The sequence below is a fragment of the Stegodyphus dumicola genome, chromosome X1, assembly GCF_044657685.1.
Source record: "Stegodyphus dumicola isolate Sdum_Otavi_A_Nest chromosome X1, ASM4465768v1".
NCBI lineage: Eukaryota > Metazoa > Arthropoda > Arachnida > Araneae > Eresidae > Stegodyphus > Stegodyphus dumicola.
Window position 1 is genome coordinate 150,308,188 of NC_140780.1, and position 22,905 is coordinate 150,331,092.

Below are 22,905 nucleotides of genomic sequence, written 5' to 3' on the forward strand. Positions count from 1 at the left end.
CACTTACATTTTGCATACTTCCTTTTTTATTTTGGAAAGCCTTGACTTCAGTTTATTGTGGTGACCAAACATTATTTATCAGAGGAAAGACATATTGGTATGGTAAATGAGTCAATTAGTAACATGGATGAGAGTGATGATTTATTTTCTAATGAGTAAGACAGCAATATTTCAGCGATTCTCATACATTTTATCATACAGTGGAGCTTACCAAGTGCCTGCTTTCCCCTTCCCAAGAAAAGTTCTATTACTACTTCTTGTAAATAGTCTTTCTCGTATTTATTTTATTAAGAAATTTATTAATGTATTTTGTCAATTAAAAAATTTTTTTGTCGGTTTTGAGTAGCATTTTTTGGAAATAAGCTATTCTGTGTATCATGATAAGCCTTTACGTACACCTATGAATACTTATCATGAAAGAAAACATTCTTATCATTTAAATTGATAATGTATTCCTCAATTATGAAGCTTAATTTACCATTTGGAGCCCCCACCATAATTCATAGACTTTCCACGAGTCCAGGAGGAAGATTTAGCACATTTTTACGTGCCATTTTATTAATCTTTCTGCAGAGATACAAGGCAGGTAATTAACATGCTTCTGACTGTGCTTTTTGCTTCAGTGGAATAATGGTTATATTTTATCCCTATGAAATCCTAGTTGATTTTTCAAGTATCACACTTATTAAAATCATATTAACTAAATAAAGAGCAATCTATCCCTTCAAACTTCAGCTGGAATGACTGGCAAAAAATTGGCAAGATCATCACCAATTTTCATGGCTTATGGAATTTCATAAATGAATATGATGTTTTACTTCAGCATTCATGTTTCAAATGGCCCATTTCATTCAACATATCACATAATTCAAACATAGGTGTTTGATATTGCAGTTGATAACAAATAAAATTACTCTTTTTTTTTTTTTAATAATTCCAGACCAGATACTTTTCCTTTTATTCATTTGCTTGGTTTTACCATGAACTGCATATTTCATATGCTCAATTACCCAGAGTTCAGCATTTCCCAAGCTTTTACTGTAATATTAATATTTAAAAATAATAAAGAGAATGCAAAATTTAAAATTCATAACCTAACATGCTCATTTTCTTGATCCAGCCAATTAAAATCTCATGCTCAATTTCTTGATCCAGTCAATTAAAATCTAAGAAAGTCCTTTAAATTTGCATTTTAATTTAATCATAGCTGAATAACACTCAACATTAATTTAAAAGTCAAACAACAACAGCATTATATTTTCAAAATTTCACAGGACTAGTTTCAATGGTTTTAGCGAACCACCATCCTCAGCTGCAAAAGCGCAAATGAACGAGATAAGATATAGTCATTAGATAACATAAACATAGGAGTCAAGCTACTGACGCCATCTGCTGATGAAATCAGAACTAAAACATAATTTCTTTAAAGGCTGACATCAAAGACGGATTGGAATTAGAGTCATTAACTAGAACAGAAAGATTTGTTTGAATGCGAATGCCTCTAGAAAATCCAGTTCACCAATGGAAGATGTTTTTTGAACAATTTTGGCAGCAGAAAAATTGAAAGTGTGATTGAAATGAAAATTTGAAAATATAACGCTGATTTTTGTTGTTTGACATGTTATTATAACTTAACATTCAACATATTCGAAAAATGTTCATTATTTACATTATTTCTTAGATATAAATGATTTTCTGTTCCCATTTCTATCATTATCAGCCAAAACCAGAATGGAACTACCACTTGCTCAGTTGCTGTACTCATTTGGCATCTGGTAGTCTGCCATTCTAAAAATTAAGTACATGAAGTAGTCTAATAGCAATAACATCTTGAATCGGTTTCATGTTCAGTCCTGTAACTTTCTCCACCCTGTACATTTCAACTCTTTATTATTAAATGCAAAACTACTTCCTATCATGATCCCTGAAAAGAAAGCTGCAATATACTTATCAAGCTGACAGTTCCACTCAAATTCAGTCTGCAAGCATCTATAAAGTAGAGAGAACTCTGAATATTTTCTTGCTAACTTTTTTAAAATCTAATTTTATTTGAATACCCAATTTAACATTTTGCTATTTATTATATTGATTACATATATATATATAGTATTTACATATATTAAAACCAAGGTAAAATTTAGCAACTTCATAAAACAAGAATTAGCATAATAGCAAAATATAATACTGTATCATTATTACTTTTACTTACAACTATGTTTCATTATTAACTCAGATATAAAAAGTTAAGATTACTGAAAGTATTCTAAATGCAAGCATCAATGTTTCTGCGCAGGGTCTGAAAGAAGAGCATATGAATAAAGCAAAATTTGAAACAACATGACTAACTACTGAACAATATCACTTAAACTATGTCTTTTTATTCACTCTTGCATCTTATGGAGTTATCAAATCTAGCTAACACAACGCTAGAAGAAATTTTTCTGAGAAATGAGGTTCTTTCTTCTTTCATTGATTTAAACAGCAGGGAGGTTCCTAATAGAAAGAATTTTGACCAAATATTCTTGCTATGCACACAGGATATTGCAACTGTTGTGAAAATGCCTCGCTTGCAGCTCTGTTCCATGCAGATTTTGCCAAGGAGTGTCAACAAATCAGATATCCCAAAAGCCTGGAAATGTTTCTTTTGCCATGCTGTCACAGACAGCTGGCAGGTCTGATAATAGTTTTAGAAAACTGATGCTGTTTGATATGCTAAGTGATGTTCAGAAAGATACAATTAATTGATAAACAAAATTAATTTACATACTGTAACGCTACATATGAGATGATTGATTTTCTGGTCCAAGAAAATTGATGTCTGTAAATAAGACACTATCATGGTTGATTTCATTTTTTTCTGGTATTTTATTAACATGTTATTTTCACAGTATGTTTAGAATGAACAGAAGATCACATGACTTTATTTCAGTCCCCCTTTCCCTAAATCCTATCTGGAAATGATTTCCTAGTTGGAAAGCTATACTGATGCTCATATTTGTAGAACTGCAGACAACTTTCTAATTAAAAAAGGCTAGATACTTGCAAATATATATGAAAGAAATGACAGAAAGCATTCTTTTGCATGCAACATTGAATGGGTTTTATCAAGTTACTGGCTCCAGCAGTCATAACATCATATAATCCTATATCCTATCCTACTATACTAAAAAACTGACTATTATAAAATGCTGTACAGTGCTAAGAAAGAGGCACATAAAATATTTTAAAATTTCATGCAATAAAGTGAGTGAATAAAGTAATAATATCACTCATTTCAGAATACTATTTTCCATTAGTTGATAATCTTCTTTGCATACGAATAGCATTTGAAAGCTATCTCAATATATTCTTAACACTGTATTCAAAGTTTTTGATAGAAGGCTTTTTTCCTGACCTGGATACCTCATATGTTACACAGCCCACATTATTACTTATGTAAAAGCTGCTTTGGAAATATGACTGCTCATGGAACCTGCTCCATATCAATGGGCTGGACTTGAATCCAAAGCAAAGCATGATATTGTAAATGTCTTAGCTTGCCTTTCTGCAGGTTATAATTTCAGTCATGCTTTATGATGCACCTTGGCAATGTCCTCAGTGATCAAAGTTAATTAATCAGCAAGTTCAGCTAATTCCAATGAATGTTTAATTAAAACATAAAAAATAATTTGTATGAAAACTCAATATTTCAATAATGTGGAAAAATATGGTAAAAGAGCCAACATATACATAATGACTATTTAAAGCACACATTCAAGTAGAGGGATAAATTACTTTCTCTAAAACCATATATATATATATATATATATATATATATATATATATATACAGAAGATCTAATAATGCTAACATCATAATTTTTTATTTAAACAAAATGAAGAAAAGTAATTTCTCTGTATATCTGGACACAATTTTGGGAATGGATTCCAACTCACCCCAAATTTGGACTTATTTAAAAAGGAATTTAGAAAGCTATGACATGCTTTTCTAAAAATTAATAATTTCATTTTAAAAATTTATTTATATTATATGTAACTGTATACGTAACTGCAACAGATCTATTATATATAATTATATACATAACTCAAGATTTCCGCAGCCAGTCAGCATTGTAATACTAAATGTAGAACACGAAAGAACCATCAGGGCAGCAGAAAAGACGAAAATATGCTGCATTGATTATGAACCTCAATTCTTACTGAAAGGCACTATATATATGTTTAATCATAATATGCACTGAAAAACATGTCTGATGATTCAGTTTGCTTTACATGTATTAATTAAATGACTTAGAATTAGCTTTCATCTTCGTATGTATGTTTGTCCTCACATTAAACATGTAGGAAAAAGTAAATTATGTTTTTATGCAAAATCCTTGCTAAACTGAGATTATTTTAAATAATTTTTGCACATATAATTTAATAGAGAACAACTAGTACAAAATCTCTACACACTGAATATAGTAAGAATTCTTCAATTTTTAATGAAGGAAAGAATAGAAAATAGTGTTGCAAAGCTTGTAAATACACTGCTCAAAACAATTAAAGGAAATTGCGGTTTTAGGTGGATCTTGTGGCTGGGAAACTTCTTAGCTGATTGAATACATGGTCGACAGACGTAGTAGGTTATACGAGAATAAATTTCACATGTTTGGCAGAAAGAAATGCATTTTATTGTGCATTTGTGTACAAAAGGAAAAAAACACAATTTGTGCATATGAGAAATAAAGAATAAGAAAAGGTGTTTTCTTCAAAGGAAATCATTTTCAGTAGGGGGTATGGTTTCCATGGACGGCCAGCAACGTTGAACACCTTTGTGGCATGGAGTCAATGAGGCTATTAATCACAAGTTGGGGTAGTCTGTCCCACTCATTCAGAAGAGCTCTTTCCAGTTCTTGGAGAGTTTGTGGGGGTGGTTGGCGGCCAGCAACTCGTCTTCCTAGAGAGTCCCAAACATACTCTATTTATTGGATTCATGTCTGGAGAACACGCTGGCCATTCCATTCGTACGATTCCTTCCTCGAAAAGGAAATCCTTCACCAGGTTAGCACGATGTGGCCTGCAGTTATTGTCCATTAAAATGAAGTCATCTCCGATTGCTGCAGCGTAAGGGACTACAATAGGTTTGAGGATCTCATCCCTACATCGGCGACTAGTCAGAGGTCCATCTCGAATGATGTAGAAGTCTGTGCGCCCGTCAATGGAGATGCCACCATGCACCAACACTCCCCCACCGCCAAATCTGACACTTTCATGCACGAACGCAGGATTATTCCTGCTGCCACGGTCCCTCCAGATGAAAATACGCCTATTATCAGGATGAACAGAAAAACGGGATTCGTCAGAAAAAAAACTCCATTCATTTATCCTCCAGTTCACATGCTCTGTTGCCCACTCCCTGTGGTTGCGACGATGCCTTGATGTTAGTCTAACACATACCATCGGTCGGCGAACATACAGACCTACACCATGGAGCCGGTTTCGGACAGTCTGAGTTGAAACCGTGGTGCCAGCAGCCGAGCGAAGGTGCTGTTGAAGAAGAGTAGCATTCATATTTCGGTGTCTCCGAGCCGTTAACACTAAATAACGATCTTCATTGGGCATTGTTGCCCGTCTATGACCTTGCCCTGGTCTTCGGCCTGCACTTGCAGATCCTGGAAATCACACTTTGTGACACTCCAATGGCTTGCGCTACTTCAGCTTGAGTTTGGCCCCCTTCTAACCTACCAACAACTCTCCAAGCTTCTGAATCGGTTAAATGACTTCACTGAGACATCGTACTCATCTAAACAAAGCAATCACTGAATGCCGATCATCCTTGTCTTCATTGTCTTTTATTCGGTTGAAAGTCAAATTTCATTCGCTGCCGCTGAAGCGACGTTTTTGACGTCGAACTCAAAATTAGCATACAGTTTGAAAATCAGGAAAATTTGCATTTGTGATTCTCTTCTTCCATTTTTGGCAAAAAAAATTTCACTTATATCTTTATTTTATATAAAACTTACAATATCCTTTAATTGTTTCGAGCAGTTTATAACATGAGATATTGGGAGAAAACATATGTTACATGAAAATATAAATATAAAGAGAAAATGTTAAATGGCATAGGAAATTCAACATTCTGTCATATGTGACAAAAATTACAGTTTGGCTCCTTTTCAACTCCATGAATTAGAAGATAAATTGGACAATTTATTCATTCTAATGCATAATTCATGAAAAAAATCTCAGAACTTAAAAGACCGTACATAATAATTGGAAAATTAGTTCATTTAAGGAATATCTCACAGCAGATATTTGTTGATGAGAACTAGGTATTTCCCATGGAAGGGGAAAACACAATATATTTTGTGTTTCCATATCAACATAAATTATGACTATTTAGTTGGGATGTGAGCTCAGAATTTGCAACTTTTTTTTTAAACCTGAGAATACATAGAAGGTTCTACAATGACCACTCCCAGTCCTTATATTTAGTTACATTTGCCTGAAATAAGATTTCAGATGCATAGGAAAACTGCACTGGATATGTTTCAGCTGTTGTACTTTAGTTATGTTATCGACTGCTTGTTACCTGCTAGCATTTAAGATCCTATAATTTATAGAACTGGCAGTAATTACTCCCTTCCATTGTTCTGAATCAGATATGGGACCATGACTGTATCGAAGGGTAACCTCAAAGAAAGTGGTATTAAGTTAGACTGAGATGACAAAAACTATTTGAGTACAATATAACCTGAAATACAGAGCACAAAAAGCATTTGTAAACTATTAGTTAACACCTGATAACAAATGTAAAAATTATAAAATAATTACCAAAGGACATTCAAAACATGCTATTGCAGAAGAAGAATGGGACAATGTTAAAATAAAATTTAAAACTTGGTAATGCAAAAGTCATGATGATTGGAGACTGCTATAAAAAGTCAAAGAAGCAAATCCTAACATCTAATTTTACATGTCTCAAGCAAAAGAAAGGCTTCCTGCTGTGTAATATTTTTTAAACCCAAATTCAGCAATTGTTTATTACAAATATTTGTTCATTTTTAACTTTTTGTATATCTGTCATGAAACTGTAGATTAATATTTATGAGGTAAAAACCTGGTGGCACTTAGTAGAAGCTGCGTACTTCTCGAAAATTTCTGGTACGAGTAGGCACATCAAATTCAATCTTTAAAGTCTGCACATCAAAATTTCAGCATTCACAAACATGCTTTTACAACCATCATTATAAACCAAGCTATCAGTATTAAAAATGCATCCATCAATCAAATTCAGTAACTTGCATAACTAAGAATGAGCCAAGAGATCTGCACATGGTTCATCCCATGTGCATTTTTATAAATATTTTAAGCACTTGCATTCCTGTAAACGAGGCATTTCCTCACAGAAAATCCTGGAAGTGTTTAACTGATAGAAAAGAAGTTGAGAATAAAGTGTCCAAAGATTCCACCAGTTCCAAGAACATATGACATACTGCATCTCAAAAGCCACCTTAAGAAAGCCTAATAGCTTTCAGTATTAGGCTTTCTTATGTATCGCACTTTTCACCTATTTTTAATAAAGAATTTCGAAGAAAATCATTCAAGATTATGCCATTTACATCTTCTTCATGAAAACAACCATAATTGCATGCAATTAAAATTTGATTTTTAGAAAATTACAGCTTAAAGAAAATAATAATCCCTCGTAACTTAAAATCTAGTGATACCTCATATGACTCTTTTTTAGCACAATACAAACAATTATAATAATAATCACAATACAATAAAGGATACCAATGTCCCATAAAGTGCTAAAATTTGTAGAACTATTTTGCTAGTGAAAAAATATGAGACTGATATAACTACTGGCAGCATAACATATATACAAAAATTTAAATGTAAATAAACATTTTACAGCATATTTAACCTTTTGAATAATTGAATAATGGCTTTTTGAAGAATTTACATTTTTAAAAATCGAAATACATTTCTGTAATTCCTAATACAGAGGAGATTACAATATTTTCATGCATTTTCTGGAAAATGGAAGTAAAATGAGTTCCTTATACAGTAATACATTTGTAGCATCAACTACCACAACCCTTGATATCTGATGCCACAATTATCAGATTTATGATGCAGATGTCAGACATCTTTTAAAACAGCATAAATGTTCTTACATATTATTTAAATGATTTCTCTGTGTCATCCTTACAAATGTGCCTTCTAGATGCACAACTGTTCAAAATTATACTCTTTAACAGCAGCCAAAAGTCCTCATTTAAAAAGATTCATTTCAAATGTAACATTATTAACATGCAGATTTTTTCTTTCCATTAACAACAATTTATTAATTTAAAGAAGAATATTTAAAAAATATACAGATTTTTTTTTTTGCAATTTCATTATATTACTATAATGCAAATTAGGTTTTATGCTATTAAAAGCTACATGACCAACCCCAAAACTATGACACAACAAAATTGTTGCTGATTATGTTTAACATTCTCACATTGAAAATGTGAAGAAAAGTTTCAGAATTTTTATTTTCAGAAAGTTAATTTAAATATTAAATGTATGTGAAGATATGGGTAAACATTTTTAATGAACTGGAATTCCACATTCTAATACTTGCCATAAACAGCTGTCAACTATTCATTACCAGATGTTTTCTTTACGCAAATGTCAATAATTATTCTCAGTACCTCGAAATGGGAGAACGACTTAAAATATGCACAATAGGTACAGTGGACTGCAATTTTTCAGAAATACTTTAGATTTTTAAAACTCTTAAATAAACCATAAAGCCATTATAATACCAGGAAAATTTCCCATTTTAATATTTCAGAGATGAATGCTTTAGATACATCAAACAGGATTTTGCCATCAAATAGCCAGAATCAGTCTAATTTTTTAATAAGAAAAAATATTGAGAAGTAGCTTGCGCATATTGATAAAAGATCTTTAGGCTGGTGTCATAGCTGCTATGCTACAGCTATACTAAAAAATATGAAAACACAGCCCACTTATTATATGCCAGTAATACAATATGCATTATTATAAGTGAAAAAAGGACCACATAGAAACATTTCTCAGTTTCGCTTCATGTATCATGGCTAGTGCAAAAATGTTATACAGAAAAGAAAAGGAACATAATAATTAATCACATTACACAAGACTTACCAAAGTATTTCAGTGCAACTGTTTACAATGAATTTTTTATTCACTTTTTTAAATGTAAACAGATGATACAATATGAAATTTAGAAAGAGATCAGATTAAACTCGAAAATTACAAGAATTTCACAATTCTCATAAAAAGGATTGTTATTGACAGCACAAGAAAAATTATTACAACCAATACACTTTTCAATGTAAAAAGTTGCAAAAGACTTCAAAAGCATTAGACAAATATTTACATTTAAAAGTGTACTTCTCCCCCCTCCCAAAAAAGGATACGGAATACATAGCTCTGCAATAAATGCCATAAGAAGACGCTTATTTGGGATTAATTTTAATAAAAACAAAATACCTTTGATGCGCGGTGGTTGCGCCCTGAAACCACCAATTTTCAAATTTTCCCCTCGTTTCTTTCCAAACATTTCCAGTGAAAACCGACTGATTACTTATCTTTTACCTCTAAATAACTGAAAATGATTGTAGAATCAAATATTTTTTAGGTCTTAGTATTTCAAATCGGATGCCTTTTAAAATTCGTTTTCAATGAGAAAAAATAACTTCCTTTTACAGAGTTCGTAGCCACATTTTAATTAAAAAAATAAGCACCTATAAGCACTTTTCAAGTACATTTTAAGGACAGAAATAAGCAATTGTCTAATTACATTATACACAAATGCATAACCTTAAAAGAAAAATTAGATTTGTAAATTAAAATATGAGAAATTCAGTATTTATTAAGAGAGTGAGCATTACTCAACCATGGAAAACAATTACATTCTTTTTTTAACTTTAAATAACAGCTCAATTTACAGAACTAGTTTACAATGAGAGGGGGGGGGGAAACCTACGCAGAACTAAATTATATTACAAGATTTAATAATGAAATGCCAGTTCAAAAAAGAGAAAATAAATAATAATAAGCCATATTTATTATATAGGGTGTGGTGTGGGACGAACTTGGAGGGGTGGAGCATACTAAAAAATGCATTTTTTTAGAGGAATGTAGGGTCTAAAGTGACGGGTTAAAGCAGGAACGGGGGGGGGGGGAGAGAACACAAGAGGAAAATGTGTTTATGTACAAAATCAATGCAAAGTGCTTCTTTGTAGCAATACAGTATTCACAATAAATGTTCAAAATTGTGACCACCAGCAGTAATACATGCTTGGTAACGTCGCAGAAGGGATTGACGAACATTTTAAAAAATGACAGGCATTTCGCACATGCTTGCAATCGCAAAGGATAGTCGTGCAACGAGGTCCTCCAGTGAGTCAACGGGAGTCTCATAAATGATGCTCTTCAGATGGCCCCATAAAAGATTCAAGCTGGATAAATTTGGCGAATGGGGTGGCCATTGAACGGGTCGACGACGGCCTATCCACTGGCCTGGAAATGTCCTATCCAAGCAATTGTGGACCCGCACGTGGTTATGGGCTGGTGTACCATCATGCTGGAACCACATTTTCACAGTCCTGCAGCCATGTGGCATATTTATCATTGAGCAGGACACATTGCGCTCCGTGTGATATCCCTGCCATACTCATATTGATTAATAAAGAGATTTACCAATCTGGGGTGTTTTACATTCTAATTTTGAACAGACTGTGTTAAATTTCCGGAACAGAATCATTCTTCGCTTGGGTTGGTAGGTGGCAGAACTTTTAGTCCTACTCAATCCAGGTTGGAAAGTGATCAAAAAGAAAAGTCCATTGCTTGCTTTGCTGCAAATATTTGAGATTTTGCCGAGAAAGGGGAGAACCCCAAACTTCGGTACTGTATAATGCATTGCCCCCCCAAAAGAGGAAATTATTTTGACTATTCGATTACTTTCACTTTATTTATGTCATTCCTAATATTATTTCTTAGAAAACTAATCGGTGTTAGAACACACCTATTTTTGAAGTTTATCTATACTTCAGCAGTTACTGCAAATATATTATAAATATTCATACATCTGCTCATAATATAAGCATACCAATCATAATAAATGCGAATATAAGCTGACCATACGGAACGATAATGCAAATTATTAAAATCTTGATAGAAGTTCAATGTAGTATTGGGTGGGAGCAAAAGAATAAGGAATGTACCGGAATTTTCTACCGCTTTTGCAATTCTTTGACCAATAGAACAATGTGCACCTGTCTGTACTCGCACACACCAAAGTAGTTTCTGGGAGTATGATTCATCATCTGACATTCCATATAAGGAAGAAAATGAATGTATAAGGGAACATGGTAAATACTAGTTATGCACTTTTTAGCATCCAAAAGAGCTAATTCAGCTGTTAAAAATACTAAATATTAAAGCAAGGGATTTCAGCGATTTGAGAGGAACACGTGTAAACTAGCATAATGTCTTAAATAAATGAGGAAAACCATGCAGTTTATCAACTGAAATTGTTTTAGAGTTACCCAAGATAGGAAAAATTTATTTAAGTGGAACTGGTGCCTGCATGTATACACATACTTTGCAATGATTTTATGCTACCTTTTAAAATAATGCAAAATTAAAATAGTGCACACATAATACAGAAAGTCTACACACTAAAAAAGAAACATCAGGACACAGTATTTGTCAATTTATCATTTACAGTGCAAAATAAGATTCAAATCCTTTTAGTTTCACCCACAAAAAGGGAAAGCCGGCAAGGTTCAGTACACTTCAATGTTAACTCTGAATTGACTTTTACATTCTCATTTTGATGATGAAGAAAATAAGCTATATCGAATGGGAAAAACACACAAATCATCATAATAGAAAGCAAGACAGAATTTTCCTGAAAGTCTCTCATGTACTTAAAGGTGCATAATTATTAACTGAATTTATATTAATCATCCAACTTTTAAAAAGCTTGTTTTTTGACATATTAAGTAGCATATTTATATATATTCTAGTATTTTGTAATGCATCAGCCTAAGCATAATTAAATTCTTGAATTACAGAAAGCTTAAAAATATTACAAAATATAGTAAAAAAAGGATAAACAAAACAAGTTAGCATCAGGAATACAACACAACATAAGCATTTCTGCAATATACATGTTAACTTCTTACACCTATGAAACAAGAAATATACAGAATACTTTTAAACTGTTATATGTGACAGCTGAAAATTAATGTAGTCTTACATTTATCATGAGAACAAATACACAAATGAAAATACACTGCATTACACACATATATATTTTACATCCATGCATACACCACAAAAGAACTGAGTAAAACTGAATTCAACAGAACATTCTTAAATAAAGAATGGCAAAATATGTTCACAAAAAGCAGCTTATTATAAGCTGGAAAATACACAAGCCATGGAAATTCAGATGGAGGAAGTGCAAAGTAAAAGAGAACAGACTTACCATTTCACTACCTTGTAATATCTGAGTTTCCCCCAAAGGTGGGAGAGAGTCCAAAGATTTATTTATGCTCTTTACTGGAGTTGTGGGGCAAGCTATAAATTTAACAGATTTAATAAACATTTACATACTTGAAACACATACTTCAAAATAAAAATTCTAACATAGTAAATTATGTTGAAATAAATCACTACCTACAATTTTTCCTTGATATGCAAGGCACTGCACATTGGTTAGTTCACCATAAAATTTCTCATTTTGATAACATATGTGTAATGTTAAAATATTAATTGTAAATTGTAATAGAATTAAATCATATTTATAGTGTGTGTGTGTGTATGTACACTGCTCAAAAAAAAAAAAAAAAAAAAAAAAACGGGACAGTGCTATATCTCCCGTTCTACTGGGCCGATTGACAAAATTCAAACTGCGTTTTTCATGTCTCGAAAGCGCGACTTAGGATATATATTAGATTTATATATAGCACTATTCTAACATAGGTATTTTGACACAAAATCGGACTTTTTCTGAAATAACATACCAATTTTTTTCCATATTTCGATTCTACGACTCAAATTATGCCAGAATACCAAGTTTTGTAAAAATCGTACGACTAGTTTTTAAAATATTAGCTCTCAAACTTTTAGCTACTCAATGTTAATTGAATTTGGCAAATATTTATTAATATCTCTTTTTTTATTAAACTTTTTTGATTTTTTTCTCTCACATTTCGAAATTTAGGTTCATTCCAAATAAAATTTACCCATTTTTTGTGTTTTCATTTTTAAATAATTTTTATAAATTTTTCGAAAAAAATTTTGAATTATAACCTATAAAATTTTTACCATCATCATAAAGTAGGTGTATTTTTAAGCATATCTGCAAAAAATTAGACTTTTTTTATTCAAAATTTTCTAAGATATACACGAATTTACATATTTTCGCGTTTTGAAATTTGGCATCTTTTTTTTTGAGCGATAATAACGCCAAATGTGGTCTATGGATTTTTGTTACACTGAATTGCCACAGCTATTTTTAACCTTAAATTTCAAGTAAATTTTACGGAGGATTAATTATATGAAATATTTTCCCTCAATAAGGCATAAAAAATATTTATTAATACTATATGAAAAGCTATTTTTTTTAAATTATAGATATTATTCAAATTTTAACAATGTTTTTTAATTTCTCTCTTTCTTCCTTTTTTTTAAAAAAAATAAGAGTACATTTTTCTAAGAGTAAATTTTTACCTTCGGCGTTTTATCATCTGCTACTTTACTTCGTTTAAATCGAATTGTCTAAAACTGAGAATTTTCGTTTAATGTTTATTTGAATTTTATGAAAATATTTTATGACATCAACTGCATAATTTATTTCTAAACAAACTGTTGCTTTTGAAATGGCTGAAAGAGCGGCAGATACTATCATCCATATTTTTAAAGCACATATATTTTTATAAAAACATAAGATTTAGAATAATCATTTATATAAGTCAAATTATGATATAAACATACAACCATCTAGAGACTGAATTAGTGGAAGTTCAATGGTTATGTAGAAATGATTTGCAGCTACTTAATGGCTGGATAAGTCAGCAGCTTCTGTGGACAAGTAGGAATAATTATATAAACGACACACAACATTCTGGATTCAATTAACAACGAGGATACGATGTTTATTAAATGAATTTAAGAAGTTTTACTACGTAAAAAATCAACTCATTTTTATCCTAAAATGTATTTTTGTACGTAGCGTATTTTCATTATATCCTTAAAATTCTAATTTAGAATGTAATTGTCAAGAACTGAATCCTAATCATCAATAATAAGTAATTATTACGGTTATTAATAAATCCTTCTTATAAAGTAACTGCAAATATTTCAAAAAACTTTGTCTGAATGCAAATATTTTTCTATGCAAAATTTTAAATTTTATATTAATCAAGATTGCACACGATATTATTTATTTGCACTTCAATTTTTACCGTCAGCTCTAGTAGAAGTTACAAATCAATTATATTTAATTAAGGATTGGATTGGATTATTCAAAGCACACGAGGGCTATCTGCCTAAAGGGAGGGATGCCTTCGTGGAGGACATTCTAAGGTAAACTGGCTCGTATACACGTTACACATGGGCAAAACCACGAAACCGCCCATGCAGCCAGCCCGTTCGTGGAATTCGAACCTCAGACCGAACTACCAGTCCTCAGCGTCTTTACCGGTCGGCTATTTAATTAAGGAATGACCAACTAAATTTAGAAACAGCGTACCGCAACAGCAATTTAATTATTGGCGCCGTATCTTTCATGTTACTCCCGATTGGCAAGCTACATGATTTTTAATGAGTATTCGGGTTTTGCTAGTAACTTCATTTGGAAATCGCGCTTAAACTAGGTTAGTTGGTTATTTGAACATAGAAAGAACATGGGAGCTATTTGGTTAAGATGCTTTCATAGAGAACCTTTGTAGAGAGAACCTAAAAAACTACGAAAACCAACCATGCAGCCTGGGTTAGACTTCGCAACAAACAATTAGTATTTAACAATCTTCAAATGCTAGGCAACTGGTGAGGCTCCAATTAAATCTCTAATTTAATATTTTATTTGTAAATATTTAAAATATTGTTGTATACTTAGACACAAAAAGCAGAATTTAAGTTTTGTTAACTCGTTAGTAAACTACTAAGCCGAAGTGCAAATCAATATTCAACTTCTTTTGCAATAATTATATTCACTTAATATTCTTGGAATATGAGCTAAAGAAGGAACGTTCTCGGAAGATTAAAGAAGTGTTTAAATCCAGCGATATAAGGTTTGTCTTACAAGCTCAGGATTAAAACGATTCTGCAATTGCCCGAGTAGTTGACTTGTAAATGGCTGTGAATTAAGCAGATGACTTTTAATCTTACGTTTTCAGTCAGAAAACGTATTCCAAATGTTTTGTATTGCATGATTCAATAACCAGTAGGAGAACTGCTTGTGTTCCAAAAATAAGTATGTGTACTCAATCGTCCTGCATGTTTTTCAAATTTGTGTTTTTTTTTCTTTCCCAAAAACTAAAGTTGCCTCTCAAAGGAAAGTTTTTTGATATTGAAGAGACAAAAGGAGTATGACATCTACTTTTAGAGGCATGTCAAAAACAGATCTCTACAAGCCTTCTCTTCCATTACATGTTGTGCAGTCGGACAAAAAGTTGCACCAGCGTAAATTCTATAATCTATTTTTATTACACTTTGATTACTTTATTAACATACAGTGAATATATACTAAATCTTTTACTTCAGTAATTCGGAATTTTTGACGGAATTGTTGTCGGAACTAGGACTTAGAAGATAAGTCAAATTAAATATTTCGATAACCCAATAAATTCAAGGTCGAATTTCAATATTTTATTTTCGAAGGGAGGGGAAATTTTTTCAGTTTTGGTCCATTATCCTAAGTATATTTGCTTCGATTCTTTATTTTTCCATAAAAGCGAAAAATTTACATTTGGTATACATATAACGCATAGCTTCAAATGAAAATTTAATAATATACGGAGTCGTTATAATTAAAGTTCCACATTGAAACGGTCATAAAACGAAAACTACTGGATCAAATGTTATCAAACCTGGTAATCGTGTAAAGGAGGTCAGAGGAATTTATTTTCCGTGAAAAAAAGGAAGTTCCATACCTCACCACCAGGGGCGAAATGGCGCTGTATGCAATATTTTTAAACGAAATACGGATCGGAATCTAACTTAACCTTTTGTTACAGGGGTTTAATATGTTGTATACCCTTAAGAAATTTTGAAGTAAGAAAATTACCATTTAAAGGCGTTAAATTTGATAAACGTCAAGTGCGCCATCCGTGTAAGTGAGAAATTCGTCCGTGGAAACCACGAATTAGCGATTAGAAAATGTGAGATCGCAAATCACTCGCACAAGTGCGTACAATCTGGAAATCGTTTTCTTACAGATCGCTAATTTGTAATTTTTGAAGCCTGAATTCGGCCCTAAAACATGAAGATACTGATTCAAAACGCTTTTAATCAATTTGGGCCAAAGAAATCCCTCATGTTATCTATCTAGTTCCATTGCATTCTCCTACTGCATTCGATTGCATAGCAGTCATTCCACACCGTTTAGTGTAGAATGACAGCTAGTTTTATAACTGAACCATTTTTCTCTGAAGAGCAGTCGACAGCTGGACCACTGTGATTGCAGCTCACTTAGAGTCAATGTTAAAATGTTTCGTGATACATGAACTGCAGTAACGTGGCATTTTAGATACTACGATTTTTATACAGGGCTGGGACCCACCTCACGTGTGTCGCACAATTACTTAGGCAACATTTCACGAATGAACGTCTTATAAGCCAACATTTCCCCTCTTCCCACCAGACCTCAACCTCTGTGACTTTTAGCTATGGGGTTTTCTCAAAAGCACTGTTTATGGTGATAATCTAAACAATTTGGCAGAAATGAAAAATGTGATACACTGACATGTTCGTACCATTCCTCCTGATATGCTAAGAGCTGCTGTTGAGAATGCAGTAACAGGATTTAACTTGCTTTCGGAAATTGCTGGACGCTACATTGAACATGCTTTGTAACACGTTTCGGAAAATATTAAACACATTTTCAACAGATGTTTTCGTGTCTTATTTCATTTAACAATCTTGTATACACTGCAATTTTTGCCCTGGTTGTGAGTTTTTGAACTCTTTTTTTTTTTTTTTTTCCCCCCGCGGAAAATAAATTTCCATAACCTCCTTTACACGATTCCCAAGTTTGATAACATTTGGTACGGTAGTTTTCCTTTTATGACCATTTCAAATTGGAACTTTAATTATAACCACCATGTAAATTAAACTTCAAAAATTTTACAGTTTGGTTCAAGTCCCAGCTTTAAAAAAATATATATAAATATAATCTTTTATATTAATCCTCTTAGAAAGAATGTTTTAAGAAGCTAATTTTTCTCTCGTGTTATAGATTGTATAAAAAAACATGATCTTTAATATGATTTAGATTGTTTCAGCCGATATAAGAATCGGGTTATTCAGTGGTAGAGAATAAACCCTGCTGGACTGTTTTATTTCTTTGTCATTTAGCAAAAATCTTTTGATTAAAATATTTATCCTTTGGACTTCGCATTAAACTTTATTTATAGTTAAAATGACTAGAAAATGAAAAGCTGTCTTCAGCTGAAATGCAATTCATGTAATTGATATTTTAAGAAACTGACAAGAATGCAAAATTTATGGAAGTCTAGCAATCGAAAAATCTTAATTTTCTTGGGTGTGCACTGAAAATAACTGTAGAAGAAAAGAAGAAAATTACGGAGAAAAGTAAGCAAAAATTTGCAGGGAAATTTGGCTGTCAGACATACCAAGATGTTTAAAAAAGTTAGACGCTTTTGAATATACTTTCAGGATACTTCAAAGAATTTAGGTGTTCAAAGAAAAAACACTTGGATGTGTACACCAGCAAATACCATCAATTGAGCTTGTGGTTAACAGAAAAGACAAAAACGATATCATTGCAGATTAAAGTGAAGAGCGACTATATGGTTGTATAAATTTAAATTATGTTATAGAACATCATATCGTATCATAAATGGAGAATCCCATGAATTTCTCATTCACATTATTTCAATATTCAGGAGTTTATCCAGTGATGTATGTGGATGTCACCTAAAGATATTTTTTTTTTCCTCCTGATGAAACAGCGGCCGAGCGATAAAGTCGCTGAACGCTAGTAGTTCTGTCCGAGGTCCGAATCCCACGAACGGGCTGGCTGCATGGGCATTTTCGTGTTTTTCCCCATGTGTAACGTGTATGCGAGCCAGTTTCCCTTAGAAAGTCCTCCACGAAGGCATCCCTCCCCTTAGGCAGATAGCCCTAGTGTGCTTTGTCATAATTAAATAAACCAAAACCTCTTGATGAAGCCAGTCTTTCCTTTCATCTCATACCTTCAAAATGTTTAGCCTCTAAAGACTGATAAAGGCTCTGACCAAATATTGATGAAATGGATTGAATTGAATTATTAAGTTACGCCAAAGCAGGGCTATCTGCCTAAAAGGAAGGATGCCTTTGTGAAGAACTTTCTAAGGGAAATCAGCTGGCATACACGGTACACATGAGAAAATCCACGAAAACGCCCATGCAACCAGCCCGTTTACCGGGATTCGAACCCCGGAGTGAACTATCAGTGTTCAGCGACTTTACCTCTCGGTCGTTTGTGGGCCTTTATGAAATGGAAGGCGATAACTTTATTTATTATGATTGTCAGAAATATCAAGATATTTCGAAAATTTGAATGCTTTTTAATATACTTGCGGAATGCCTAAAGAAAAGAGCAAGAATAAAGTAGAATGCCTGAAGAAAAAGAGAAGAAAAAATAAATTTTACGGTAAAATTTAGTATTTGTATTTTTTAAAAAATTTAAAACTTTTTAATATTATATTTCATTCTTACGATTTCAAAAATAAAATATTTGACTAAAATATGAATAACATTTAAGAAGCCACATGTAGGATAAAATTGTGTAAAGCAATGGGCACAATGATAAAACTGTTTAAAGCAGTGTGCAAGTCATCCTAAGTTAAAATGTCGCAATCCTAAGTTAAATTTCTCTCTTATTTATTATCTTTTCTGAACGGAACATTGAAAGGCGTGTTAACTGTGCTTTACTGTATTTTCTCTTTTAATATATGCAGTTTTCAAACGCATCGTAGTCTGGGTTACAAAGTATTCCTCCGAAAGAAACGCAATTCGAATAAATAAAATCAAATTTTGGAAAATTTATATTAATAAATATATTTAAAATGCTCAATTCGAAGGAATAAATAGAAAATTTTAAAACAATTATCTGAAGAGACAATGCAACACAAACAATTAAAATAAAAGTTAAGAATTTAAAAATTACCTAAAATAATAACTATGACAAAAAATATATATAAATAAAACTATTTGAAAAAAAAAATAAATAAATAAACGCTGCACCTTTACTTACGCAGTTCGAATAGGTAAGTAGAAATTTTTAAAACAGTTATTCGAAAAAAATCATGCAACTAAAACAATTAAAATGAAATTCGAAAAAGAAAAAAATACTTACAATAATAAGTTATAATTAAAAATATAATATAAAGAATATTATTTGGAAAAAAGGAACGATGGTGACTTTTTTCCCTCTCACGGGAAAGGAAACTAGGTTGCCATATATTAAGAAGTTCGCCAAGTGAACTATTCTTGGCGTAAACTGACAAAAAAGTGCCAACATAAATTTGTGAATTTCTCCGTAAATTTCGCTCCAAATTTTACAAAATTTCATATTTAGGCGTAATTTGAGTCGTAGAATCGAAATATGTAAAAATATTGGTATGTTATTTCAGAAAAAGTCCGATTTTGTGTCAAAATACCTATGTTAGAATAGTGCTATATATAAATCTAATATATATCCTAAGTCGCGCTTTCAAGACAAGAAGAACGCAATTTGAATTTTGTCAATCGGCTCAGTAGATTGGGAGATATAGGACTGTCCCAATTTTTTTTTTTTTTTTGAGCAGTGTACATGTGTATATATTATACATACATATACACTGGTCATCAAGATTAAAGGATAATAAGAAAAAATATGCTAAGTTCATGTCACAACCAGTGTCTAATGCTGTAATTATTTGTGTTAATTAAATTAAATTGAACAAAAAAACTGCACTTCCGCAACTATGTCAGTACCCAACATATGCAAATTCGGTGACTGCCAACATGGTGTGCAATGGACATGCTGGAATTCTGGTCTGTAGCATTGTTTAAAGTGATTATGGTTTCCGAGTGATGAGTATTCAGTAGTTATGACTCAAAGGCAATTTTTAAATGAATGTCAAATAATTGGTAGAATCGAGGGAGATCCAACACAAATGGAGGTCACCCAAGATTTGAATATTCCCCCATTTGAAAGCACTTTTTAAGCTCTGGATCATTTGATAGGCAGCATGGTCAAGGACAACCAACACCAATAGCTGCAACAGAATATCATTTTCTGCTGTCGTCAAGTCGAAAAAACGGCAAAGCGACTACAAGAGATTTGGTTTTACACCTTCAGTCTGCCACAGAAACTCAAATTAGCCATTCTGCTGAAGCACGATAGCTTAACAAGGTTGGACTGTACATGAGAAAACCAATAGTTTGTGTCCAACTGACACCAGCTTTCAAAGAGGCCATTTAAACTGGTGCTGTCGTCATGTTCAATGGAGCCAAGGTGACCAGGCCCAAAGTATACTGATGAGTCCAGATATAGTCAGAACAGTAATTCCATATGTGTTTTGATCGGGAGACAGGAATAACACACAACTTGCCTCCCTTGTCCATGAGCTATCCTGTTTCAACGACTGCAGTTTAATGGCTTGGGGAGGAATCATGACAAATGGTTGCACCAAGTTACATATTTTTTGAAGAAGGTTCTATAACCATTTGTAGATATGTGAAAAAGTACAAGAATCCCAAGTTAAACTGTTTAGGAGTGCTGTTGAACCAGTTTTTGCAAATGGATGACAATGCTTGGCTTCAGCATATGTAATGTCAGAATACTTGCAAACAGAAGATCACCGTCTTCCTCACCTGACTTGAACCCTACTGAGCATGTGTCAGATGCTTTAGCGTGTCAAATTCCTCTACTTTTAGAAGAGTGGCATGCAATTCCACAAGATCTGAGCAACACTTTGGTACAGTCTATGAAATCAAGTTGTGAGGTATGAATATCTGTTCAAGGTGACCAAAAATCATATTAAAAAAAATTCTTCCACAAGGGGTGACTTAAATTTTCCATCATTTTCAAATTTTCATAATTTGCCTTTAATTTCAATATTTTGCAAATAAACTGCCAAACATTGTAATTTTTGTTCACTAATGTTTTTGTACAAATTCCTATTAATAATTTTTCATTAAGTATCAGTTATGTTTTATTTGTTATTATTCTTTTAACTTTGATGGCCAGTGTGTATATGCACATATATAACCACCTTGCAGCAATTACCTCCTAAGATAAATACCTCTAAAAGTGACCAGTAGCTCTGAGAATATGAACAAATATTACCTTTCAAATATGAGCAATTCTAAAGACCAAAAATCATCTGGAACTATGGGCAGTCATATTAGAGAGGATTTATTGTGTATGTATACAAAGATAACCGATTTTCCATTAACATACGTTTCCAGAAGCTCCAGAACGTTGATACAGAAAATCACTACTCTCACAGTGAACCACCATAATAATGGACAAAATAGGTGTGAAAGTGAACATACACATGTACACATATGGCAAATATAAAAAGTGGTTATAGGCTTTATTTTCTTAACTTATGATCCTGGGCATAGTTTTCCAATGTTTCTTTAAATAAGGTACAGAATTTTATACCAATACTTTCAGCAACACCAATAAAACAACCTGTTTGGCTGGGATTCAAACCCTGGACAGAATTACTGCTTAGCGACTTTATCAACCAGCCACTGGTGGGCCTTTAAAGAATTATTAATTCCACATAAGTCACTGCACGTTGCATATAAATATGCCGAACACAACAGCCTGCCACATTGGACAACTGCGCACTTTAGCTTCTACTACTCTTCCAATTGAAAAAACATCAGAAATGTAAATATTCTTGAACAGACACCATCAGACTACCCAGTAAATTGCGGCCATAAATGTCAATTGCAAAATAACTATTTAATCCGCACTGACTACTAAGTTTGCAGTTCATTGATTCAACATTCTACATCGCATGCTATCAATATTACTATATCTTTATCATTATATTGTCACATATATACAGTGTGTGCCATAAATGTTGCGACAAACATCTGGGGGAGGTAGGTCACATCATAAGGATTAAGAACTGCATAGAAACCCATGCCCCGAAATGCCAGGGCTAAATGGTAGCAGACATAGAAGATGGGAAAGAAATAAGAGAGTGATTAATTTGAAACATTTATTGGACATGAATACAAATGGTGTACGACAGCTTGAATGTAACAACAGATGTTCGAAGTTTGCACCACGAGACGCTAAAAATGCCGAGACCGACAGACCACTGACTGCGGACATGTTCAAATACACCGGGAGTTTCTTTGATTGTAGCAGCTGCACAGACAAGTCTTGCCAGGAGATTTATTTCAGACACAATAGGATCATGATACACGACACTTTAGATGGCTCCCTACAAAAAGAAATCAAGGCTTGATAAATCCAGTGAGCGTGGGTGCCAGGGAATCGGTCCACCACACCCAATCCACCAATGCAGGAATGATCTGTTCAAATGGCTACGAACATCCAGTCCAAAATGAGCTGGTGCATACACATTAGCATTGTTGTGCCGCACACTGTAGGGGTGTTCTTGAGACCACA

The 22,905-nt window shown here is 32.8% G+C and overlaps 1 protein-coding gene across 8 annotated transcripts in view; it reads right to left on the reverse strand.

Annotated features, from left to right (window-relative positions):
- Nucleotides 1-22,905, reverse strand: part of LOC118183889 (phosphatidylinositol 4-phosphate 5-kinase type-1 alpha-like) — a 488,382-nt gene that overhangs the window by 18,290 nt on the left and 447,187 nt on the right. For all 8 annotated transcript variants that reach the window (XM_085807847.1, XM_085807846.1, XM_085807843.1 and 5 more), the window contains one exon: nt 12,523-12,614. In XM_085807847.1, the coding sequence (XP_085663973.1) occupies nt 12,523-12,614 (92 nt within the window). The remainder of the gene's footprint in view (nt 1-12,522; nt 12,615-22,905) is intronic.